General features: G+C 44.2%; 1 protein-coding gene across 9 annotated transcripts in view; it reads right to left on the reverse strand.

Annotated features, from left to right (window-relative positions):
• Positions 1–1,152: 1,152 nt before the first annotated feature.
• Positions 1,153–26,402, reverse strand: part of KCNJ15 (potassium inwardly rectifying channel subfamily J member 15) — a 34,996-nt gene continuing 9,746 nt past the window's right edge. The window contains exons 1-3 of one of the 9 annotated variants that reach the window (XM_038147554.1): positions 24,575–24,762; positions 24,285–24,358; positions 1,153–3,297 (exon numbers count right to left, since the gene is read on the reverse strand). In XM_038147554.1, the coding sequence (XP_038003482.1) occupies positions 2,151–3,281 (1,131 nt within the window). In that variant the 5' untranslated portion in view covers positions 3,282–3,297; positions 24,285–24,358; positions 24,575–24,762 and the 3' untranslated portion in view covers positions 1,153–2,150. Of the gene's footprint in view, positions 3,298–3,652; positions 3,960–4,076; positions 5,665–7,190; positions 8,212–24,284; positions 24,763–26,402 lie in introns of those variants that run through there. The other 8 variants (XM_038147536.1, XM_038147526.1, XM_038147497.1 and 5 more) reach the window with 8 other exon arrangements.

The following is a 26,402-nucleotide window of genomic DNA, read 5'->3' on the forward strand; positions in this document are numbered from 1 at the left end:
AAACCTCAGATTGATGAAGTGACTGCAAAAGTTCTTGGAGCACACACAATTTATGGGTGTGATGAAAAAAGAAATCAGGAAAAGTGCTGGAAAATTTGAAATTAACAATCCATAATTTAAACACTTACATCCTCTATATGGGGCTGCAAAACCTGTGTTACCACCCAGCACAAAACCACCTGGAAATTCTTTCCACAAATGCCAGGCAGATCCTGCCTACAGTGGTTTTGAGAGAATTTGTTCACTCTGTAGTGGGTAGAGAAACTCTGTGGATTAAGTGACATTTATATTTTCAAACAAGTACCTGGATGTTGCCCAGGCTGCCCAGAGAAGCTGTGGCCGCTCCTGGATCCCTGGAAGAGTCCAAGGCCAGCTGGGATGGGGCTTGGAGCAACCTGGTCCAGTGGAAGATGATCACTTCCAACCCAAACCATTCCATGATTCTATGTATGTTTTCCCCCACGGGAGAGCTAAAAATTTACATAAATGAGCAGTTTTAGGTGCCTCATGCCCCTCCTCACCACCACCATCCTGCCCCACTCACAGACACCCCCCAGGCTCCTGCAGGGCGTGCTCCTTTCTTCCTGACACCCATTCCTGGTGCCACCTCTGTGCTCAGCTTGCTGGATTTATTTGCTTTATAGGACATTGTGTGGCAGACTGCAGCACTGCATTTCACCATGCCACACGGTGCCAGGAAGCTCAGCACAGTACTGGTAAAAAAAAACAAGTGCAATGATGCCAAAAGTCACAGAAACACAGAAGGCTTGGGGTTGAAAAGGACCTTAAAGATCATCTGGTTCCAACCCCCCATCCTCTCATCATTGTCAGCCTTGGTGGCTATCAGGCCAGACCCATTTAAAACAGCTTTTCCTTGCCAAAGCTTTAGAGGAGCAGAATCTCTAGAACTCAGAGAGCTGCCAAAGTGATAGGAGTCAGAAATAATTTCAAATTCCCATTTAAAAAGCTTCTCTAACAGAGATGCTACATGGACACCACTGGTTTGTCACCTGTCCTCTGGCCACTGCAGTGACCTGCAGAATTCCCAGGGCTCTGTGCCAGAGCCAAATGCCTCCTTCAAGCACTTGGCTCTTTCAACATCTCAGGGATTCTTCACCCTCTCCCCGGTCCCACAAAGAGATCAGGAACTGCTCAAATTAAATTCATTTATTAATGGAATGGTTTTAGTAGACCAAAATTGGTTTGGATGAAAGGAATGCTTGTCCTTTATGGCTGCCAGAAAAAGTAAATATTGTCTACAGACATTATACAGCTTTCTTTTAACCAAAATTAAATACGGTCCGGAGCAAAGCAAGCAATCTGTAGAATTGTATTGTTATGCTGCTGTTACAAACTATTTACATTGGATAAAAACCAGGTGTCTCAAAGCCAGCTATAACCCTAGTTGATTACTGTTGTGATCCTGTGTGTGTCTTGCCCTCACCTCCCCTTTTTGCAATCAGATATAAATCAGGCATTAGCAAGGTTAAAAAAAGTGAGTGATCCCAAAACAATCACAGAACAAGCTCTGAGCAGCAGAGACAGAGAGCGAGTGTTCCTCCCCACCACCCAGCACTGTCACATTCCTTCCAGATTTAAGAAGGAGTTTAACCCCTCCCTGAAGCTCTTCCCACATCCAACCATCTGTCTCTTCAATCAACTTACTTTCAGCGCCAGGAATCCCCACGCAGGTGATCCCTGGTAGGAGAATATACATTTTAAAGGTACAAATTTCAAAGGAGCACGTTTTCGTCTAGCAGTGCAGTGTGCTGTCCCTGCATGTTCACAGTAAAACCACGTCAAATAAATATTTGAGGGAATCAGCACAGTGAGTCCAGTTTCACTTTCCAAACGGAAAGTGGTGTGTCTGCTTTCAGTGGTGGCATCAGGCAGAGGTTTAACACAAACCCAATTTTGCTAAGTCACGATAGGGAACAAGAAATCCTGCCTAATTACAAAATACTTGATTGACAACTCAGCCAAAGGGGTCAATTTGCTGTACACCAAAGCTATTTGCTGAAATAGGACTGAAAAGGAAATAATCCTGGAAAGGGCTTCACTTCTGGTTTCACAGCAGACATACAGCACAGAAAGTATGTTCTTTTTCAGTTTGCAGAAAAGGGATTATTCAGAATAGTTTGTCCATCCAATCAAACATTACTCTGCTGTAACAACATTGTTCTCAGTTCCCTCTCTCTTTGGTCTTCCTGCCTGTATTTCTCCTCCAGCTTTTGCTTTTCAGAGTCCATACTGTAAAAAGTAGAATCTGTGCTTCTCCTGATCTTCTCAAACTGACTGAAATCCGCCACGTACTTTCCATTTGGTGAGAGGGAAACCACAGGCACGAACTCGTAGCCCCAGTGGATCTCCTCGGGGACGTAGGAAGTCCTGCTCTGGCAGACAGCACTGGTGGACTCCACTGTGGCATTCAGGAGCACCACGAGCTCAAAGTCCTTCTCCTTGAGGTTTTGAGGTGTGAGGTCTCTCAAAGGGCTGCTTTCATCCAAAATGTGGTAGAAGGTTAAAGGCAAAATGAGAAATGGACTCTCCGAAGAGGAGTCAACGTTGAATTTGACACTGGCTTGGTTCAGCAGAATCCTCTCCCCTTCTTTGGTTTCGTAGGTCTGAAGAAGCTTCCCAGAGAGCTGACACTGTATCAGGAGGCTCTTCCTCATGTTTGCCACTCTGATCACCAGGCAAAGCTCCCCGTTGTGTTTGGTGATGACAGCACAGTGGCTGAATTTAATCGTCTCTGCCCTTTTCTTCGGCCTGGCGATCTTGGCCAGGAAGGTACCTGTGATGAAGATCTCAATCAGGGTGGTGATGACCAGCTGGGCCACAAGCAAGAAAATGGCATGGGGACACTCCTCAGTGATAAAACGAAATCCATAGCCAATGGTTGTCTGGGACTCCAGGGAGAAGAGGAACGCCCCAGTCAGGGAATCCACGTTCTTCACGCACGGCTCCCGCTTCGGGGAGAACTTGTTCATCTCCAAGTCGCCGTGAAGGAAGGCGATGGCGTAGTAGATCACCCCAAAGAGGAACCAGGTCATGACAAAAGTAGCAGCAAACAGGGTGAGTTTGTACCTCCACTTCATGTCTATGACTGTGGTCCACAGGTCCTGCAGGTAGAGCAGGTAGATGCCGTCGACCTTGTCTATCCTGACGTTGCTGTGGCCGCTCTTGGACATCACGCGGGGTTTGTGCGCCTTGAGCATGGCGCCGTCGATGCCGCCGTTGACCAGGGCCACGCGGGACATGTTGATCTTCGTGGGCTCCATCCTCACTGCTTCAGTCCTGGGGAGAGAAGAGAAGAGAAGAAAGCTGCTGCTTAATGAAGCCAGAGCCAATCCTGAGGAGTATTTGAAAATGTTGATGGAGAGAAGCACAAACACCATCTAAACACAGTGAATAAAAACAGCTGGAATATAAAGTTACCACCGTACAGTATCTGACATCACAAATAATTTGATATTCTTTTTTTTTTTTTTCCAGGAAAAAAAAAAATCATTCTTTGATTCTGGTGCCTGCCAAGTACGGAGAAGTAGGTTTCTTTTATGATAGCCTGCAAGAGAAATTTGTCAAAGCTGAAATTTTATATCAGTACTTTATTTCTGTAAAAGGCATTAAATATATATTTTTTTTTCCTTACGTTTCTCTAGAGAAGAGGCTCTTTTTGATTAGTGAGCAGGTTTTCTTTAATGCCCTGAAGAGAGACATCTGATCAGAATTAAAGACGCTGGGCTCAGAACGCAGATCCAGCTCACCACCTCTGTCCCTTCCTGCGACAGAGGCAGAATGAGCCAGACCAGCTTTCACTGGGAACAATTAACTTCCACAAGTGATTTACTCAGTCGGATCTGGCTCTTTGTGACGGACCTACAACCAGCCTAGAGGGAAACAAAGCAGACCTGAGCACATCAAAGGCAAGGTCTGCAATATTTACACCTGGGTGCAACACTCTGAAGCTGTCTGCGCTGGACAGCACTCTCACATTTTAAGCGGTCTGAGGGAAAAAAAAAAAAAAAGAAAATAAAGTAATTCTCATAGTCAGCATTCTAAATGTGGGCCCTGACCTGCACGACCCCAGCAATCATTGGAGCACCCGACTCCTGGATTTGTTTACTGGGCACCAGCCTGGATGGAGAGGGAGGCTGCGGGCACCAGGACTGAGCAGAGCCCCCGGGGTGAGGCAGAGCCCTGCCCGTGCCAGCTGGAGGAGGCACGGAGAGGGACCCAGCTCACAGGACCAGACAGAGATTACGTAGAGCAAGGACAGTGCATGTTATAGTCGTTCCCAACAACAAAACTTCCTGCTGACAAAAGCAACAAAGAAAAAAAACATCCCATGCATCCTTTGTGCTTTGGCAGGTCTCACAAAAAGGCATTGTTTTGTCCCATTGTTTTCCTCAAAAAGAGCCTCCAAGTCAGTGATTAGTTTTCGCCAACTGCTGGAAAAAAAAAAAGAAAAGAAAAAAAAAAAATGTCTTCCTTATAGCTACTTAAAAGAATTTTGCAGGAAGTACAAGATATATTTGTGGGACACACATGTGCCAACCCAGGACATCAGCATAATTGCTCACTGAAGTACCTTTCCTGTTATGTCAATTAAGGAGAATTTTTGTTTGTGACTGTACTCATCACACTGAGTTGCAGGTTTTCTGGGAAAGGGTAATTAAACTTAGCCCTCATTAACAACTGCAGCTCATTCCAGTTTTGGTTTAATCACCAACATTTCTCTTCCACAGCCCTGAACCATTGCCACAGATATATATTTATGTAAGAAAGGAGTGCATCCATGATCCCAGTAGGAGATTCCTTATGTGACAGTCAAATCAACACACAGAGCGCAGCATGTCCGGATAATAAACAGGAAAAAACCTTCAAGTGATCTGAAAAAGAACAACGGGAGGAAATGTGGGGGCTGGGAGGAGTAGGGCTGGGAAGGACTGTACATGCAACTGCTCTTCAGGCCAGCCCAAACCCAGCACTGCTGTCAGGGGAGGCAAATATGTGCAGCCTCTAAAGGGAAACCTTTCAGCAAGTGCACGTTCCTTAAGGAAGAGGCTCCATTCCCCCACACCTGGATAGAACATGGATTTAATACCTGCCCAAAAGTCTATTCCCCCACACCAAGCCTCTCCCTGGACAGGACATGGATTTAAAACCTGCCCAAAGTCTGTTCTGAAATCAGTACACCTCTCTCTCTCAAGCACACTTCCCCTTAGACCTCACCTGCACGCTGTCAGAAAGAGTTTCCCTACTGTGCCAGAGGTATTTGAGATCTCTGCTCCAGTGTTGGAGGCACATCCCCATCCCACCCCCAGCTCAGCCTACCTGGACAGCTGCTCCTGGGAGCAATTCCCAGGGCTGACAGCTCCTTTTCCCACGGAGGTCACAGGGATGGGGACAGCCAAGGCTCCACCATCCCTCCTTGGAGCTCCAGCTGGTGGGTTTGGGCTGGAGGGGCAGTGCCAGGGCTTGCAGGGTGTCTGAAGGTCAGAGTTACCTTTCCAAGAGCAGGGATGGCCCAAGGGCACTCAGGTCTCCACACTCACCATGGCTCTGCCATGCCCAGGAGACCCCGGATCCTGCACCAGGGGTTGGTATATGTGTGGGATGCAGTGGGAATAACAACAGTTAGAGAATCATGGAATGGTTTGGGTTGGAATGGAACTTAAAACCATCCAGTGCCACCCCTGCCATGGCAGGGACACCTTCCACTGTCCCAGGCTGCTCCAAGCCTCAATGTCCAACCTGGCCTTGGGCACTGCCAGGGATCCAGGGCACAGCTTCCCTGGAAAACCTGTGCCAGGGCCTGCCCACCCTCCCAGGGAAGGAAAAGATTCATCCCTCCCAAGGGCCTGGTAAGAGTTCTTGCCCTCTCTCTGCTCTGCCCTGGAACAGGTTCTTCCCTGTCCAAGAGCCCCAGATGAAAAGAATCCTGAAACTAAAGCAGCCTCCCACATTTCCAGATCTGCTAAAGGACAACACCACAGACACAACACCAAAATGCCATGGCAGAAGAGTTTCCCCAAAAAGATGGGAGCTAGGAGGGAATTTTCAAGGCATAGTCTCTTCCCTGGGCTGCACCAACAGAGCTGTAAAATTCACCATTTCAGGTCTTAAGGTGAGAATGAAGCTTTGGTGCAGCCCTGGACAAGTCTGGCACACTCCAGGCTGCTCCAGCTCACAGCCAAGGCTGTTCCTCACTGCCCACCTCCACTGTCCCATGTGTAACATTGATCCCACATGTGGCAGAGCAGGAAATTTTGGAGTCTGCTATAGGTGAATGAGGCTTTTTCAGAGCTCCCTCATCATCTTTTGCGTCCTCCCTTGATTTGTGACAAAGTTACTCAGCTTTACAGCCACTTCCTGAAATGGATCCCAGCCAATTTCTGGTGCTTTTTTTGGTGGCAGGGTATTTTTTGTTTTGATTTGCTTCCTATTTTCTTTTTTTTTTTTTTTCTCTCACATCACTCTTTCCTGCGTGATCCTGAATTCCTCTAGTGCTCTTTTCCTCCCCAGGGAAATTCCTCTTGGTTTCCTTTCCCTGCAGAAATACTTCCCTTCTCTGCCACAGTGACATGGGAAGAGAGGATCTGTCATGCTGCCTCCCTTATCACTGGCAGCAGCCAGCAGCAAACACTTGGGGGAAGAAACTCTGATGAAACCATCAGGAGAAAAAAGAAAAAAAGGGCTTCAGATGAGGATTCTCTCCTGCCCCCACTTCCCCACTGCTTCCTCAGTGAAGTGACCACTATAATATCCCAAAATAAATTATTTATGGGTATCTGTATGTGTCAAAAAGCACATTATAGCACCTGCATGGCTATTTCCCATCTTATAGAGGCACCTCACACTCTCTGTCCTGACAATCAACCCCAGCCAAAACACTTTGGTTTGTTTGGTTTATGCTTACTCTAAATCACAAAGCACATCTACCACAGTAAGTTAATATGAGCAAATAAGCTTAAATAATAAGAGTAATATACATTTTTAAATTAAAATAACAACTTCTGCCGGTTCCCTAACTGATTTTATACCAATAAATTACTTTTTATTGCTGTAAATCAAAGTGGAGCTGCAAATAAAACTGAGCTGAAGCAGAGTGAAGGAAACACACTTCAAAAGGGAAGAAAATGAAATTGTCTCAGGCTTGTCTAGCATTCTAATGCCCTCTGAATTACCTCCTTTCCTCACCAGCCCTTTTGGAGCAGCCAGAGGAGCCTCCAAGTTCAGCGCAGACAAAGTCAATAAAACACAGAGCTACATACCAAGCCACCAAGCATGAATACCTTGACCTTAAGGTAATTCCAGCAGCCAGGGATGTAAGCAGCACACTGCCACTGCTTCCAGGGAGCACATTATCAGGGAGCCAGCCTGCACACACGCAAAAATGTTCCTCTTGCATGGAGCCAGCTTTGCTTGTGCAAGATCTCTCTTGGCAGACACAAGTGATTAAAAGCCTACAGGAGCATGACTTGTTCGAAGGGCCTCAGCTGTTTTCCTTCTTTTTATTTTTTTTTTTTTCTTTTCCCCCTCAATCAGATGTGGCTTTGCCACTGGAGCAAATCCTCACGCATGCTTCGCTGCCACTCCGATACGGGGGCAGAACTTGAGCTGTTTTTTCAAGCAGCACAAAAAACCATTAGCAGGCTTGGCAAGGAGAAAATGAAAAGCCAGGGGTGAGGAAAGAAAACATTGAGGAGGGCTGCATAATCTTCAGATCTTTCCTAGGTCTGATGTGGTTCAGTAGGTTACAAAAGTGCCTCCTGAATTCTCAGTGCTCTGCGTAGCATGAACATCCTCCTCCCTCTGGGCTGTGCACCAGGTTATGCTGTACAACTGTCAACAAGCAAAATCCTCCTCCATGGCTCTGTGTGGAATTCTTAGGAGTGGAGGGAGGGAAGGAGAGGCTTATTGAATGTGCAGGGATCCCCAATGAAGGCAGGAACGATGGGTGGTACTGTATTTTATTAGAATGGTTATTAACTACTTTATTATACTATAATATTTTAGATTATATTACACTATGTTATGTTATATTTCAACTGAATTTGCTAAGCACTTAACTTTGCACTACTGCACAGAATTTTGTGACTGTCAGTTGACAGTCTTGATACACACACACACTTGGCCCTGATAGGCCAAGGAAACAAAACACCATCACTTTGGGTAAAGAATTTCTACATTGCATTTTACTTGGGTACAAACACAGGCACAGCAAATTATAAGAATTGTTTTTCCTTTCTCTGAGGTTCAGAGAATGTGAAACCCAAAAATATTCTTGGGAAGAATTGTGCTTTGCTTTTCCTTGTGAAGAGAAATGTGGTGACAGAGGCTGGAAAAGGGTGCTTTGCCTCTGGCACAGCCACACAGCTGGACACTGCTACCCTGGGCTCCAAAAGGTGCCCTTCAGTGCTAGGACCCACTAGGGAGTGGTGACAGGCAAGCTTGAAAAGCTAAACTTACACATTTTTAGCTTTTATCACAAAAAGACTGAGGTAAGAGAACCATAAATAAATCCTCAAGTCAAAATCAGTTCCCAAAGTTTGCCTTCGGCTGCCACCTTGGAGCCACCCATCAGCACAGGGCAGCCCTGGGAATGGTCACTCTTCCCAATCTGGGTTCCAGGAGCAGGTGAAAGCAGGGGCACGTCCTGGGCCAGCACAGGGAGGGCTGAGGGGTGCGTTGCTAAAGCCAGAGATGGGTTTTGCATCACTCACACCAGGGCCAGGGCAACAACCATGCACAGAGCAGTGGTAAGGAAGCAAAAACCTAAATCCATCTGTCTCTACCTGCTGGGCATGGAAGATGGATTAAAGCTGGAGAAGTCTCATGTGCTTTTTCTGAGGGAGATTTGCCCAGGAATGTGGTTGTTCCCCAGGACAGGGTGCAAGGCTTTGCAGTAATTATGGATTTACACAGTGGAGCCTTTGGAACTACACTGATGCAAAGAAATAGAAAAACAAGCAAGAAGGCAGAATGGAGGCAAAAGATGACTCAAAGCTTATTAAATTAATGAAGAAGCTCCCAGTGATTCCCAAGGCCTCCAAGGGGAGAAAAAGCACATCCTGCAAGGGTGTGAGCAGTTAACACACTGCAAGGGAGCATCCACCTTCCCAAAATCCTGCCCTCCAGCCTCTGCCCTGGGCTCTGGGGATGAGCAGGGGCTTGGCCATTTGGCCATGCACATCCTTCAAGTACACAAAAGTGTTCTTTCAGGAAGAAATTAATAAACTCCTCACATCACAAAACTCTCCTTTTTGTGCTCAGCTGGGAAAAAAAAAAAAAAAGAGAGAGAGAGAAAGGTTCCCCAGAAACCTGTCCTGTTTTTGTTTTAATTTTTTATGAATGGCTTTTCTTCAGCAGGGCAGTACAAAATCCTTTAGAATGCCTCCCTGGCTGGCACATTGTTGCTCCAAAAGTCTTTTCAAACACTGGGAGAGCACAGCTAAGTATTTAGAACCTGCCTGTGCTGTGATGCTCTTCCCACCCACAAACCCTTTCCTCATTCTTGCTGTGCAAACCATCCCTGGCTCTTTCTACACAGACAAGTCTGAACAGACTCCTGGGATCTTGCCCTCTCTGTTTCTGGGAAGTTGGGTGCCAGAGCTGCTCTGCAAGGCTGACAGGAACATTTATTGTTGCATTTTGCTTATCGAGTTCATACCCTGCACTTCCACTTCCAGTTACATCTGGGGCTGCTGTGGGAACATCAAACACCTCAGCACAGAGAAGGAACTGACACAGATGTGATGCCCTATCCCAGCTGAGCTTAGCAGCCACAATAATAAAGCCAGGACTAAACTTTCAGAGAGCTTAATACCAACTGTTGCCCTGTTTTGCAGTCACTGCCAGTATTTCTTCATTCTCCCCTTCCAGGATGACCTTGGGGACTTCCAACAGCTAAATCCTGTCATTCCTCCTCCCTGGAGGTATTTCTCTTTACCACAAGGGGTACCTCACTGTCCTGCTTTCCCTCATTTTGTTTTGTATTCCATTCCTCTCCCCTTCCCACTCTCTGTGAATCAAAAGCTCCAAACCAAGAGCGCTTACCCCACCCTCAGAGAAGTGTGTAGCTGAGTGCATAATGCTTTATTTCCAGCAAAAATCTCCCTGCAGGTTCACACCACCTATTCCTGACCTCTCCATCACATCAGACAATCACAGAATCACAGAAGGGTTTGGGTTGGAAGGGACTTTAAAGTTCATCTCATTCCAACCCCTGCCACAGGCAGCAACAACTCTGTTTTCAGTGGTTTCAAACTTTGCAAAGCTTCCTTTAGTGCAAGGTCTCCCCTCCCCATCTTCCCAGCTCCTTATCAGTCAGAAATGTGGGAACAAAGCCTCAGACTCAAGGAGGAGTCTCAGCTTCACCTCCAAGGACCAGATTTGGGAACACAAGTGGCAGCAGCCACAGGGTTTGAGGAGCAGGAGGGAGGTGGAGAAGGAGAGCAGGGGAATGTGTTGGGAGAAGATTGAAGACAAGCCAAGGAATGCCTCATTTTTTGGCTCTTCCTGCTTAGACACAAGATCAATTAATCCATGAGGTGTTTTGTGGCATGCCTGAACGCAGAGCTCCTGGGCATCCAGCAGGGTGAGGGTCAGGGATGAAGACACCTGTACACATTCCAGCACGAAACTGGAGCTGGGCAGGGATTTTCTGCAGAATAGTTTTTCACTTAGTCAACTCAGGCCTACCTAAGTCCTTCCTAAGTACTTAATTCCTTTTTTGCAAACAGGCCCTTGGCCAGCCAGCTGCTCTGGGTGCTGGGAGAGTGTTTTCACACAGCTCCTGCTGCCTTCCCCACCCCAGAGTGGGGACAGGCCACCTCTCTGGAGCACAGCTCCCAGGGAAAAGGCACCCAGAGAGGCTGGTGCTGCCTTTTTTTGTCTGATTCCAGGGCTGGGGCTCAAGGTGGGTGAGGTTTTTGCCCCAAAGGTGTTGTTTTCCCTTGATTTCTGTCTCTTTGGATACTGCCTGGTATAAATGACCTGTCACTGTCATAGTTTCTGAAAAAATCCCCTTGCCCAGGATTCTTCTCCTGGGAAGCTGAGAAGCCTCAGAGAAAAACGAAAACAATTCTTATCTCATTTGCTTCTCCTGTGTTCTGCTCACTTGTGAAATGTGTTTGGAGATTGTTTATCCAACAGGTGATTGTTTCATCAGTTTCATGTGAATTGTTTTGACTCATTGGCCAGTTGGGGCCAAGCTGTGTTGAGGTTCTGGAAAGACTCACAAGTTATTACTATTACTATTATTATTATCATTATTATTATTATTATTATCATAATTATTCTTTGTAGCCTTCCGTAAGTATCCTTTCTGTATTCTTTAGTATAATACAGTATAGTAGTTTAGTATAGTATTCTTTAATATAATCTATATCATAAAATAATAAATTAGCCTTCTAAGAACATGGAATCAGATTCATCATTCCTCCCTTCGTCTGGAGGCAACGCAAATACAAGAATTACCCAGCTGAAATCTGCCTGCATGAGCTCATGTGCCAAGAATTTTATGATTTGTACCCAAATCAGGGGTGTCTGTGTTTCCTTCCAGTATTCTGGCCACAGGGTGGCAGCTTCATTAGGCAATGGGATAGAAAATAATTAGTCTGAAGCCATTTACTGCTGAGGTTATGTTGGGAAAAGTTCAAGGGGACGGGAATTCCTTCCCAGGTCAGCAGGAGAACAAAGGGATTGGACTGCACTGCTGCAATGGAAACCATGTAGGAGCCTTCCAGTTCCTAAAGGCGGCTGGAGATGGATTTGTCACAAGGACAGGACAAGGGAGAATGGCTTTAAGGTGAAAGAGGGTAGGGTTAGATGTAAGGAAAGAATTGTTCCCTGGGAGGGTGGGGAGTGCCCCGAGCAGCTGTGGCTGCCCCTGGATCCCTGGCAGTGCCCAAGGCCAGGTTGGACACTGGGGCTTGGAGCAGCCTGGGACAGTGGAAGGTGTCCCTGCCATGGCAGAGGGTGGAATGGGATGGTTTAAGGTCCCTTCCAACCCAAACCACTCCATGATTCCATGAACAGCTTGCTGGGACTGTCACTCCCTGCTCACCATAGGTTGGCTGTGTCCTTGCTTTCCTTCTTTCACAGAAGATAAAGGACAGCACCTTGTTTTTAACCTCCCCAGTACTCACCTATCACTTCATCACTTTGAACAATATCAACAATAATAATAAAGTCACACTCAGAGCAACTGGTTTGCCAGTCTGCATCTGGTTTGAAATTTGCTGCATCTGTTTCAAAGCTGAAGAGGAGTTAGTGGAGCAGAAAACTGCTCTGCTGTCTTTTCTTGTTTGCTTGCCTTTTTCCTCCAGATTAATTACTTGGCCGTATAAAAATCTGGTTTTGTTTAAAAACAAGCAAGCAAACAAACCCAAAACCAGGCACTTCCTCTGGATTTTTAATTTCAATTGTCAGCAGGTGGTTGAAAATGAAGAGGAGCATGCCAAGTCATGGCAGGGAGAAAAGTTAGCGCTTTGCTGGTCGTTCAAAATTTTGGATAAAACAGCTGCAGGCTGCCTTCCCCAGGGCTGCTGCTTCTCCCTGACTCTCAGCTGAGACAGGAAAGACATTTATCAGGCAGCAGTGGGGCATTTCAGACCAGCTGGAGCAGACAATTTACAGTGGTTTGTGCCCCTCTTTATTTTTTTTCATGCCAGTTCCCCTGGAGCCCCAAACCCAACATCAGACACCAGGTTCCAGCACCCCAAGAGCATCATCTCCAACCTGTATCCCACCCCCACCAGGACAGGAACACATCCTGGGGCTCAGCAGCTCTCTTTTTAATGACAATTTGTGGTGCCAGTTGGTTGCTCCGTGTCCCAGTCAAGTTGGGGTTCGTTTTTAATTAGTCACTGCACACCAGGGCTCTCAGAGTTGGGTGGAGGTGTGGTCATGGGGGTGAGGCTCCCTGCAGGGTGCTGGGGCGGGGTTTTTGCTCTGTTTTCTCCCCATAAATTACATTTCCAGTAAATCACAGCTCTCCTTTAGCCCACACCACGAGCTCATTAAGAATTGCTTTAATACCCTGTGAGTACCCCACAAATATTAAGTGCACATACTCTGCAGAGATAAACCTGCTCATTTATTCAAAATTTTCCTCAAATTTTCCATCTCTGTGCAGCCACTAAATCTCAACACTGAAGTGTCAGGCTATGAGAAGAGTTTTCCACCAAAAAATATTAAAATTCCTGTGCCTTTTAAATATCTAAAAACCTTAATAGTATTGAAAGTAATGGTAGAGTGCAAAAGGCCATGAAGCTGGTAAGGGGAAAAAAATTATTTAAAGTATACTGGTAACCTTTTTTTCATCTATTCCTAATGTGGACAAAATCAAATCTAACTGGGGAAACAGCACACCTTGACCCAGCAGGAAGGTGGATGCTGTTATAGGAGTAAAGTTTTTCCTATAAAAGAATTCCTGGATCCTTTTAACCTGTTTGTTGTAGCTGATTTGTGCTGCCTTATGTAGGCAGAGGAATGATAAATGCAGAGTAACCCACTAAATAATCCAAATTTTGTCATCTCTGCATGGCCAGGACACAGCAGTGAATTTGGAGGGATGTTTGCCATCATACAAAGCACATTGCCAAGAAAGAAGGATGGGTTTGTCAGGGTTTCATCTTAAAACTTGTTGCAAGCTGATTTTCTCAGGAAGTTATTTGGTTATGAAGAATTGCCTTGCCTGTGTGAACAAGTTCACACTCTGGAAAATGTTTTCAAAAGGAGACTCTTCTCTCATTCTGACAAAATGCAGCCTGTGAGACAAAGTACCCATTTCTCTCACCCAAACCTAAATTATTTTTACACTGGATGACTTTCTCTCCTAGGCAGAGCACAGATGTTGTTACTGGCACATATAACTGACTTATTTTTTGATAATTAATTAGTTTACAGTGAGTTACAGCAATTGTAGACAATATTCTCTTTGAGGGGCACAACTTCTTCAAAAATGTTCATTCCTACCCCATTTTCTCTGCACTACAAAGATTTGAAATTGCATAAAGCACCTATTTCCCTTGATTGTCAAGGTCTGAAAAATTGGAGAGCTCAAGCTCTACTTCATCTTAAATGTTTGAAAGCTACTTCACCTAAACAAAACTTACAAATTTTTAAATTCTGGAAAGAAAATTCAAGAGTGTCCAATAGATTCAGGATGTGATATTTCACGGGCAAACATTTATGTGCACTTACATAGAAGTCAGAGGTTTATTAAAACACTTTATTAAAATACTTTTATTAACATTTAAAAGTATTTATTAAATATTAGTAATGTTTATTTAAAAGTATTTATTAAAATACTTTTTTATTAAAATATCATTCCATGATGTGTGAGCTCAGCTGGTTGGAGCCTTGAGCTAAAAACACCAAGGCTGGGGATTCAATCCCTGGGTATGTCAGTCCCTTAAAAATTGGGTTTGATGGTCCTTGTGGGACCCTTCCAACCCAGAAAATTCTGTGATTCTGTAAAGCAGTTGCAAACCTAAAACACTGATGTGGGAGATTTTGCTCTATCTAAAGTCAGTTGTGGATGCATCTTCTTTCACACACATCCCCCTTTGGGCCATTATTACCCTGAATAAAGTCTCTTGATCTTGAAATAAAATAATTTCCTCAAATGCCCAGTCTTGGACACATCCACAAGGACCAGGAACCACCACCTGGGACTGTGCTCTCAGAGCAAAGCCTTTTGCTAAAACACCTCCCAAAGGTGTGCTGGGGTGACCCTGAGGCTCACACACCCTGTCCCCATCCCTGTCCCCTCTCCTGTCCCAATCCTGCTGCCCCTCACCAGCTCCCAGAGGGGACAGAAGTGGTCATGGGGGTCCTCTGAACCATCAGAATTCTGTGCTGATTTACAAACCAGGGCCTTTCACCTGCTTCTCTGAGGTAGTCAGGCAAGTATTAAAGATATCAGTGACACTTCCCCATTGGTGTGGAGTTACTTAACCTCAGTGCTGCCCAAAAGTTTTGTTTCAGGGCAGCTTTCTCTCTTTTTTTCTTTTTTTTTAATTTAATTTTGCTCCTGACCAATCCATGGATGTGGTTAATTTAAGGTTTAAAAGGCTTTTGCTCACACATACACACACACCCATATATGTTTTCCACTGAAGTCTGTGCTTTTTCCTAGACCCACCCAAATTCCAGGACATAGCTCACTCGTGTGCCAAGCTTCCCTACTCTCCTTGCAATGAGTGGAAAAATGCCCTTTTTTCCACTCCTGCACATTTTAGGCAGGGGGAACCATGCAGAGGAGAAGGAAGAATTTAGTTATACCTGAGTTTTCAGAGCAGAAGTAGGAAAGAACCTCAGTGTTGCCCATGGGAATGCTTTCTTCCTAAGGTTTATGAGCTTCTGAGCCCCAGTGCTTGCTTGGGACTCTGAGCTGGAATTGTGGAGTGCCAAGGAGATTTAAAAATTAATAAATGTGAAGCAAAAGTACCTGCTGGTTGGTAAAACTCCATTCTGTTCATATGAAGTACTTAACACTCCTGAATGTGCTGGTATTTTTGGTGAGGGTTGAGAGAAAATCAAAGATTAATGGTGAGAAACATTGGGGAGTTTTGGGTGGAAATGGCTTCAGCCGTGTCCTTCAATGGGGTATTTTGGGCTACCAGCAAATTCATGGAATCCCAGTATGATTTGGGTGGGAAGGGACCTTAAAGATCATCCATGCCATGGGCAGGGACACCTTCCACTACCCCAGGTTGCTCCAAACCCCAATGTCCAACCTGGATTTGAATTTGGGGCAAGCTGGTGGACCAAGGGCTGTAACAAAACACGGGCTCCATCCAAAGCCTTTTCCATTTCTCTGGCCTCCATGGGGATTCTCATGGGGTTAAGGCTGGTCCCCCTTGATTTCCTCTTCTCAGTTAAGGCACTAATAAATCCTCTCTGACTTACAGAGCTCCCTGTTTTCCTGGAGCTTGTTGGAACATAATTTCTGAAGCCTCTGTTCACCTGCCAAGCCAAGCTGAAATTAGCCCGTGGATTTAAAGACGTGGGCTGGTTTGTATCCCTTCACTCTTAGGTGATGGAAATTAAAATACACCAGGTTAATTATTTATCCTTTCCATCAGCAACATGCTAACATTGTACAGGAGCTTATTGTCACTCATATATCTGCCAAAATTGGAATTAAACTTAATATTTTTTAAGAAGAAGCTGTTTCCTGAGCTTCTTGACTGGGAGGTTACACAGCCCTGCTCTGTTGTGTCTTGCAGATAAGCTTCCAAGGAATCAGAGGGAAAAGAATCTTTGTTTTCCTCATTGCTTTCCCAAATGGCTTGATCCCTGCCAATTTCCATGACACAGACCCCTCAGTCTGCTGCAGAGACTGTGGCTTCAGAAAAGGAGGAAATAGCATGAAAGTACTGGTGCACATCAATGTTTTTTGGATTTTCTCGCCAAACCAGAAATATCAAAACAAAATTTAAAAAAAAAAAAGAAAAAAAAAAAAAAAAGAAAGTTTCAACTTTTCTGGCAAAAATAAAAAAAAACCAAACAAAACATAAAAAGGTCATTCTGGCTGTTTGTTCAAACCAAAACTGAGCCTTTTCTTTGAGGTTTGCACAAATGTGCCTCATTTAAATCAGGTGAGGAATGAAACATTCCTTGGAGTGACAGATTGTGACATCTTGCTTCCACAAAGCCATAACACAATTTTTTTTACTGTTTAAAATCATGTTGTTGTTTTTGGTTTTATTTTTGGTTTTTAAACTAAACCTGCATTTTCAGCCCATAAGGCTTCTGGTTGAAAAGTCTCAGCCAACAGTAAGGACCACGTGGGTTGGTTCGGTGACAAGTGACACTTTGAGGGGCACAGCCTGTCCTGGTTGTTGGGATCTGGGAACACAACTACAATTCCCTCCTCCTTTTTCTTTTTCTCACAGTTTATTAGGAACCTCCATAAAAGCAGTGATAATGTGCCCAAACAAGAGAGAAATCTCACGCTGCTTTTCAAAGCCCCTGCGTTTCCTTACCCTCAAAGGAGCCTGATTTCCTGATTTATTTTCACATCCCTTATCTTTATGGCTGCTCCTTTATGATCCCATGTCATCTCCAAAGCTCCTGCAATCTTTTGCAGTTGGGAAGGTCCAGCTTTGATCACTGGAGCCATCAGGCTGAATAGAACATTGTTCCTGCTCCGCCGAGAATTTTTTCCGACTGCGCTCAGGACACCGCAAACTTATTTTTACAACGCTCAGCAGCTCCTCTACCTTGTTTTTCTGTGAGTTTTACAGATGCCGTGGGTTTCAGGAGGCACTTTGATGTTTTCCAAGCTGCCTGATTTATGAGAACAAAAAATACCACTGTTCCCCAATTATTTTCTGTCGCCTTGTAATAAGGCTCAATGCATCTATGGAAATTTAGTTTAGGCAGAAAGAATAACTGGGGAATGAGGAAATCAACTGCATCTCCCACAAGAGATCATTCTTCCAGTGGAAAAATCAACCTTTTTGATCTCTAACCCTCTGTACTTTTCCTGTAATATTTAATAAAGCCTTCATTTTCATTGGAAAACACACTTGATGGGAAATGTGTAACTGGTAGACCTTTCTGTGTTATTTTAGTACTGTTTATATTCTATTTTAGTGCTGTTTGAACAGAATTCATGTTTTGTAGGTAAGCGCTGAAGATAAGTGGTTGCAAAAAGCAGCTGGGCAGGGCTGTGAATATCTCCAATTGCAGCAGATTTCAGAAGGGGTTAAGATCATGGCATTGCTGAAAGTCCAGGGACTGTCACTCCACCAGCCAGGTGGCAGCTCAGTGGCAGAGCAGAAAACTCCTCCATTCACTGTTCTGGTGACACCCTGTCAAAACCAGCCTTTCCCAAAAGTAAAAACTCTCTCTGAAAAGCTGTTCCCTTGCTCTATTTGCTGCACAGCTCAGACTTCTGGACTGCAGGAAGCTTGGTGCCACAGCATCTCCAGTCCTTTTCTTCCAGTCCAGAGTTTCAGTTCATTAATTAACATTTCCCAATGCTCCTTCTGCCCACAGTCCTTCTCATCTGTCACACTCAAAAATTCTGGGATAAAAAAAATCTTATTTCTTTTCTGCTATTTTGACCATTTCTATTTCTTCTTCATTAATTCAAACATATATTTCACTTCTTTATACCCCTAAAGGTCACAGCCTAACCTTTCCACAGCTGCTGCCCTGACCCCCATAGCTCTGCTTTCTTCTGCTCTTTGTTGGCATCTCGTTCCTCTTTGTCCTCAAATCAATCCCTGGGGTTTTATTTTGCTCCTTTCCTGGTTTAGACTTCTCCCATTCCACAATAGCTTCCCATGTGACATAAATAAAATTCCCACATCCTGAAAATCCACCTGTGTGAGATACAACTTCCACAAGCTTCTCCCCATCATTGTGTTTACCTACAAAGTCCCTCCTGTGTGTCCTTCACTGTTAAATCTGAAATAATTTACAGCAGATCCAAAGTTTTCCTCTTTCCTCATCTGACTGCAAAGTGTGTTGAGGACCTTTGGTGCTGTGAGAAATAATTTGTTCTGACTGTAGGCTATGCTCAGCATCAGCATGGATAATAAGTGATTTATTTCCTTGGAAGCACACATTTTCCCAGGATGGAGACCTGGGATACCTTGAGGGATGGATGTGCCCATCTCCCTGCGGTGCCTGATGACTTGAGACCAGACCTTGAACTTTTAGACAGCTGAAATTGTCTTTTCCTTGCACCTCTATGGCAAGGCCAGAGCTTTTGAAAGCTGCCAAGTTGATTTATTCCATGAAAATCAACTGTTGCAGTACATGTGAAGGTACCCCCCTCCTCCTGGAAGGGTGAGAATTACACATGTTAATTACCTGGTACAGGTGAGCATTTGAAGTTGGAATATCCTAAATAAACACAGGTCAGTCTGAGTTGTACTGCTGAAGCCTTTCAGGTGAAATCCCATGGGGGGATGCTGAGCTGTGTGGGATACCAGGTGAGATCACACACCATAATGTGCCCTGTCCAACACACAGTTTAGTTGTTGTAAAAAATGCAAATTATGCACTGAAGACTATGAACAAGTTTCTAAAATAAAAATAACCCATCTGGGAATTTTAAAAAGGATGTAGGATTAGTCAGCTCTGTTTTAAAGGTTCTTGCCTGTGACATTCGCTGTCACAGGTCAGCTTGGTTATCCCTGTCAACATGGAAACTGTCACAAAATCCAAAATATGGATTTATCAAGCCTGAAGGTTTAAAAGGCTCCCTCATCTGTGATCACAGAATCTCAGAATCATCAAAGCGGGAAAAGCCCTTCAGGACCATCCCAGCCCCACCAGCATTACCCCATAACCCTGTCCCCCAGGGGCACATCCAGACTCCTCCTGAACACTCCCACAGACAGGGACTCCAAACCTCCCTGGACAGTGCATTTCAATGCCTGACCACTCTGCCAGGGAAATTTTCTGTCCCAGTCTCCAACCTGAGCCTCCCCTGGTGCCATTTGAGGCCATTTCCTCTCCTCCTTTCCCTTGGGACACGGCAGCAGAGCCTGAACCCCCTCACTGCCCCTCCTGGCAGGAGCTGTGCAGAGCCACAAGGGCCCCCCTGAGCCTCCTTTGCTCCAGGCTCAGCCCCTTCCCAGCTCCCTCAGCCCCTCCTGGGGCTCCAGCCCCTTCCCAGCTCCCTTCCCTGCCCTGGACACGCTCCAGCCCCTCCAGGTCTCTCCTGCAGGAGCAGAACTGGCCCCAGCCCTCGAGGGGCCTCTCAGAGCCAGCCCAGAGGGACAATCCCTGCCCTGCTCCTGCTGGACACACAATTCCTCATCCAGCCCAGCTGCCAGGGGCCTCTTGCCCACCTGGGCACCCCTGGGCTCGTGTCCAGCCCCTGTCACCAGCACCCCCAAGGTTTTTATTTGTGCAATTGCAAAATCCTAAGGTGGGACTGGGCTCTTTCTCCAGGCAGCACTGACAGAACCAAAGCACACAGCCTCAAGCTGCACCAAGGGAAATACAGGTTGGATATCAGAGAAAAGTTTTTCCCAGAAAGGGTGATAAAGTTGTGGAATGGCTGCCCGGGGAGGTGGTGGAGTCCCCATCCCTGGGTGTGTTTAACAAAGCCTGGATGTGGCACTGGGTGCCAGGGTTGAGTTGAGGTGTTGGGGCTGGGTTTAGGTTGTTTAGGTTGTTGTTTCTTTTTTTTTGATGGCTTGGAGTTTCTTTGGATAATTTTTTAGGATTTTTTAGACTGCAGCAACAGGATAGAGTAGGAAAGTACTTCAAGGACCAGGAACCCCAACAGTCTCCCTTACAACAATTAATTTTCTGCCTATTCTTAGGGAAAAAAGAGTTTTAATCTGAAAATACTAAACTGGGAACAGTTCAGAGATTAACTACCTAGTGCCACTTATTGTGCCAGTCAACCAAACTCAATGTGGGGCTCAAATAAAATGTTGCATTGAAAGGTTTCTGGTTTTCATCCCATTTTTGTGAGAAAGTTTTGCCATTTGCATAAGGATATTAATCAGGATTGCAACTCCAACACCTCATCCCAGATGCTGATATACTTTTGGTCCTCTCTGAAAATCAAAGTCTGTTTGCTGGGGTAAGAGGGTTCAGGAGAGAACAGCTGGCATGGAAGTGTCCAGGGTGGGCAGATTGGATTGGATCTTTGCTGAGCAGAAAACAAGGGGAAACTTTGGGGAAATTTCACAGACAAGGTCAGAAAAATCATAACAATATTTACCTGGTTGCCATTTTCCTTGGGAAATTAAAAATGAAATTAAAATCATTGAATGTATTTATTCACTGGTTAAAATGTAAACCTCGATTTTATCCTATTTATTCTGGTTATTTTATTTTATTTTATTTTATCTGTATCTATTTTATTATAGGTTTTTGTCAGGCTGTGTAATTCTAGAGAGGAAAAGGAGAAATTTTGAAATTTCTGTTCATCAGTTCATGCTCAGAATATGTCCTTTAAAGTCATCTAAGTAGGTGCATTATTATATATATTCCTTCCCTACAGATTAATGGTAATATATTGAACAGATAACCATTTTTATCATATATTCTCAGTGCAAAAGTGCAAATTTTAGGTAAGTTCATGATGTGAAACCAGACTAAACCAACAGAGAAACTCATCTGTTAAAACAATGGAGATTAAATTAATCTGATCAGGTTGTACTATTGTCCCAGTAAAAAATTTATTTTATTTTATGATTTTTGAGTCATGCCAAAGAGAAGGTGACTCTCTGAGCACAGACAAATCCAGCTGAGGACCTCCATGAGAAAAACCAACCAGAAAGGAGCCAAATATGATTTTAGATGGGACCAACCCTTGTCCCAGCACTTTACTTTCACCAGAGGCAGCAGAAGGTTTGCAGAAGACTCTGCTGGAAGATGAAATTTGCCAAACTCCTTTTTCCCCAGTGGGTGTAAAGAACTGCAGAGGTCCAAAAACTCTGCAGATTTATCCCAGAACTGCAGGATTATCCCAAAAATCCTTCTTCATGTCCAAGCAATATTTGTCCAGTGAAGGGTGACAACACCTAAAGCTTCACTGCTGTCACATCTCATTCCCTTTCTGCCTGGCCACAACCTCTGCCTTGCTGTGAACCCCAGGGGTGTGCTGGCCACACAAAGACAATTCCCTACCCTGGGCATACAGGACAATTTCCTGCTCTTGGGAGGAGGCACAGATGCTCTGGTTTGTGATGGATCCACAGCACAGACAGGCAGAGTGAGAAGGAGTTTCAGTTCACGCACAGCCAGTCCTTGGGAGCTGCTTCTTCCCTGCTGACTCCAGGAACATGCACATGATTTTTGCCAAATTCTTTTCCATATTAACACCAAACTCTTTACCCTATTGCCACCAAGTTCTTTTCCATATTAACACCAAGCTTTTTTCCACATCAACACCAAACTCTTTACCCCATTACCACCAAGTTATTTTCCATATTAACACCAAGCTCTTTGTCATATTAACGCCAAGCACTTTACCACATTAACACCAAGTTATTTGCCACATTAACATCAAGTTCTTTACCATATTAACACTCAAGTTCTTTGCCATATTAACTCCAAGCCCTTTGCCATACTAACATCAAGTTCCTTGCCATATTAACACCAATCTCTTTGCCATATTAGCACCAAGCTTTTTACCATATTACCACCAAGTTCTTTACCACATTAACATCAAGTTCTTTACCACATTAACACCAAACTCTTTACCATATTACCACCAAGCCCTTTAGTACATTAACATCGAGTTATTTGCCACATTAACACCAAGCTCTTTGCCATATCAACATCAAGTTTCTTGCCATATTAACACCAAATTCTTTGCCACTTTATACCATATTAACATCAAGTTCTTTACCATATTAACACCAAGCCCTTTACCATATTAACACCAAGTTCTTTGCCATATTAACACCAAGCCCTTTACCATATTAACACCAAACTCTTTGCCATATTAACTCCAAGCCCTTTGCCATACTAACAAGCACATCCAGACACACTGAATGTTGAAATGATGCTCAAGCCTGTAATAACTCACTCAAGTCATTCATGACTTCTCTCACCCCAAGGGGTGAAGGACAGCTCAGCTTTCAGATATTTAGCATTTAGTAAATTCCTTCCTAGTAAATTGACAAAGTTGATTTCAACTGTTTCATGCAAAAATCAATGATTTTTGTAATTTTCATACACATATAAGGTGCCTCTAAAGGTAAAGATTTTTCCCTCTGTCAAGCAAACAAACCAAAAAGGCATCACCCCAAAACCTGCCTTGTCTTTCCTTGAAGAAAAGAGAATCAAAATTTATTTCAAAATGCTCTGAGGTTCAGCATGTAAAACAGTAACATTTCTGTTTTTCTTGGTCCTTCCCAGCCTTGGTCTCCACCTGTTCCCAAAGAACAAAGCCTGTCTCTGTGGACTCTGTGTCTAAGGAGAGGGAAACAGGACAGGAGGCAGAAATAATATTCCAGACAGCTTAAATGAAATCTGGATAAATCAATAAAAAAATTCAGCTGCAATTAGTGTTAGCTGTGGACTAATGGCTTGTTTGCTTCTTTGCATGAGGAGCCAGGATAAAAAAGAACTATTTGCTTTCATTTGAAATTCTATAAAAAGTAACAGACTGAATTATTGTATGTACATTGGAAGACTGAAGCCCAAGTCATCTGCTGCTGTTTTTGTCTCTAGGCCATGCCTCATTTACTGGGATGAAATTCCTGGGGAAGTTTTTGGTCTAGTCTACAACTCTGCTTTATAAAAGTGATGCTAGTTTGTTCTGTACAAGCAGCACCGTGTTACGCTCCCGGCTTGCTTCTTCCCTCCTGTTAGCTGGTTATTAGGCAGTGCAGAGAGCATTGTGACATTTTACAGCCAGGGAAATAAAGAAGACATTTCTTTAGCAGCAAATTTTCTCCTTCTCCCTCAATTAAAAAAAATCACAAGAAAACACAGAGTTGGTAGGTAAATACACGGGCACTGTGATCAGAAAGTTCTGATCCTGGAAATGTCTCTAAATACAGTATAGGAGGGAACAAGGTGAGTTCAGAAGTGCTGCGGATACTCCTGGTTCACAAAGGAAAGCCAGCTTTGTTCCTCTTCACAACCAGCACCTCATGGAGAAAAGAAGATTTTATCTGTAACTCTCACTGCGGCACGATCCCAGTGGGAAAATAAAAAGGGAGGCAGTAGAAAAGTAGAGAATTTGCACCACGGGATTTGATTGTGATTATGAGGAAAAGCCAGAGCTGTCGTAAACAAGTTGTGTGAAGACACCGGCAAAAGTTGGAAGATAATGCCTGAAGTTCTCCAACTCAGACATGTTTACATTCTTTACACCTTCCACAGAAAACTGACATTATCTTTCTTACACACAAAGGTAACAGGGACAGCAGACAGTTCCAGGCAGGTTTTCCCACCATGCCAATGCAAACTGATTTCTGCACTGGAAAAAAGAGCAAGAGCTGGCTGAAAGTTCCGATTCCAACACTCTAATGAGCACTCTGGATTTCTACAGGGAAAAAATCCTGGCAGGCAAACAGTGACAAAAACAGGTTCAGCATCTGTCCCCCTCCCCAACATATAAAAAATCTCAGCCCCAAGCATTACAAACCCCACATTCAGTGCTTTACAGCAGGGGAAAGACCAAACCGTGACAGATTTTGCTTAATTGCTGAGCTGCCTCTATGTCAAAATCCAGAAAAAAGCACAATTTTATAAAAACATTTTTTTTTCTTACACACAGTTTCTAAATCCTTAAACTACCAAAAGATAGAAAAAATAGGAAAAGCACCTACTCCTTAGCCTCCAGCTCCACACAGCTCCCAAAGCACTGCTAAGCATGTATGGATTTTTGACAAATACCTCTTACCTGTAAAAGAGCAATGTTCAGATTCCTTACTAGATGTTATCGTCATGACAAGTCAAACAATCTTTTTTATAGAAGGTTGGGCGGCTTTTCAATAAAGCATGTGTGCATTTAAAGAAAAAAAAACCAAAAATCCAGCACAAAACAAACCCCTCAGAGAGTCTCCCTTCCCTTGCTGTCAGTCAAAAACAAGTTGAAATAAGCCTGAGTTGGAATTACCTGAATAAAGAAACTGGAGAGAGGGAGGGAGGAGAGGGAGGGAGAAAGAGAGGGAAAAAAAAAAAAAAGAAAAAGAGTCCGAGAGGAGACTCAGTGATGTCAGCAGTGTGTGTTAAGGAAATCTACAGCTGAGCCCAGCAAACTTTATAACTGCACAGCTCTCAACACCCAGCTACGTGGTAAGCAAATACCTGCTTCAGAGGAAACTGATTTACTTGTGAAGAAGTCAGTTAATCTTTGAAGAAACTTCAGCCAGGCTGATCAAAGTCCCTGAAAGGCCTTATTTCCTAAATAAATAAGGTTATGAGTGGTTGTATAATGCTAAGACAAGAGGAAGAAGGATAAAAAGTCAACGTTATCGATCACCCCTTTCCCGCTGGCAAAAGGGAGACTGAAACTCATCTGAAATCAATTCAGGTTGTGGTTGTCACACACTGAGCTGCAGCAGCTGAAACCCCTGAGCACCAAATTTTCCGATGTGTTTATCCACAACATTCCTTTTCTTTTATGGCTTTTTCTGGGTTTGCCTGGGTGCTTTTGTCTCCCAGCTGCAGAGAGCACAGGCAGGGATGATTTGAGCAGGATGGAGTCAGGTACTGGACTTTGATGGGATTCCCTGGGAATGCAAACAGCGGCAGGGAAAGGGAAGATGCTGCAGCACTAGAAAGGCTCATGTGATGCCCTTGGATATGATTATACTGTAATTTCTGGGAATTTCAAATGCCAGCAAGCTACTCCATGACAGGAGAGCTCAGCATCACCTGCAGGCACATCCCCCAGTGCCTGGATAACTTCCTTCCCTTTCCCTTGGGAGCAGGAGCACATCCAACATCGGCATGAGTCCTTCACCAACCAAACCCATCCCACCCCAAATTCCCAGGGAGCACACCAGCCAGAGCCAAATCCCTGCTAAACAGGGATCTAAATGCCATTAACAGATATTAATAATGCCATGATATGTGACCAGAAGAAAGCAGGAGCTGGAATTCTGCTGTCAAGTGCAGAATTCAAGCAGTGCCAGTAGGCAGCAGCTGTTTTGCATTTAAAAGAGCAACACTTAGAGGTGATTTTTTTTTTCCACTTTGCCAGAGACTAAAGAATTTCACACGACTTGGATTGTTCCCCGAATCCTTGAACCTGTTGCACTGGTGTCTCTTTCTCTATATTTACTATGAGGGAGATGGCAACAGCTATAAATATATTTATATTTATATATAAAAATGCCTGTGAAGGTCTTTTTCTGCTTTCAGATGAGCTGTTCTGTTTGCAGGGCTTCGTCATGGGATGAAGCACCTACACCAGGATGTCTTTTTCACTATCCAGTTAAATTATGTTTAGCTGGGATTATCCATTATTAAAAATTCCCAATTGAGCCTTTTCCCTTCTTTCTTCTGGGTAGAGTTTGACAAAATGCCCTAATCAGAAATGAATAATGTGCTATTTCCACATATACCCCAAATCAGTATTTTTGGAACATGGTGACCATGAAATCCACTATAGTGTGAGGGGCCTTTGGAAGATCATAATATGAGGATATGCTCTGAAAGATGCACAGCAGTTCCGTTTTTAAGCTTTGTGGGCATAATTTAAAAATGTAAATACCTTTCTTTGCACAGTTTTCCACCTTAAACAAGTGTCACTTATCCCCACAAGCTCTTGGGCTGTTCCCACACTGCTGCTGAGGTGAGCCAGAAGGAGGAGTTAATTTATCAGCTTGTACCCTCCAAAATGCATAAATTCCCCCTTTTTTTCCCTTCAGATTTACCAGGGCTTATAAATCTCTTTCCTTGCAGTAATCAAAGGTGAGCTCAAAAGTGTGGGCTAGAGA

This window comes from Motacilla alba, chromosome 1 (genome assembly GCF_015832195.1).
Source record: "Motacilla alba alba isolate MOTALB_02 chromosome 1, Motacilla_alba_V1.0_pri, whole genome shotgun sequence".
NCBI classification, from domain to species: Eukaryota; Metazoa; Chordata; class Aves; order Passeriformes; family Motacillidae; genus Motacilla; species Motacilla alba.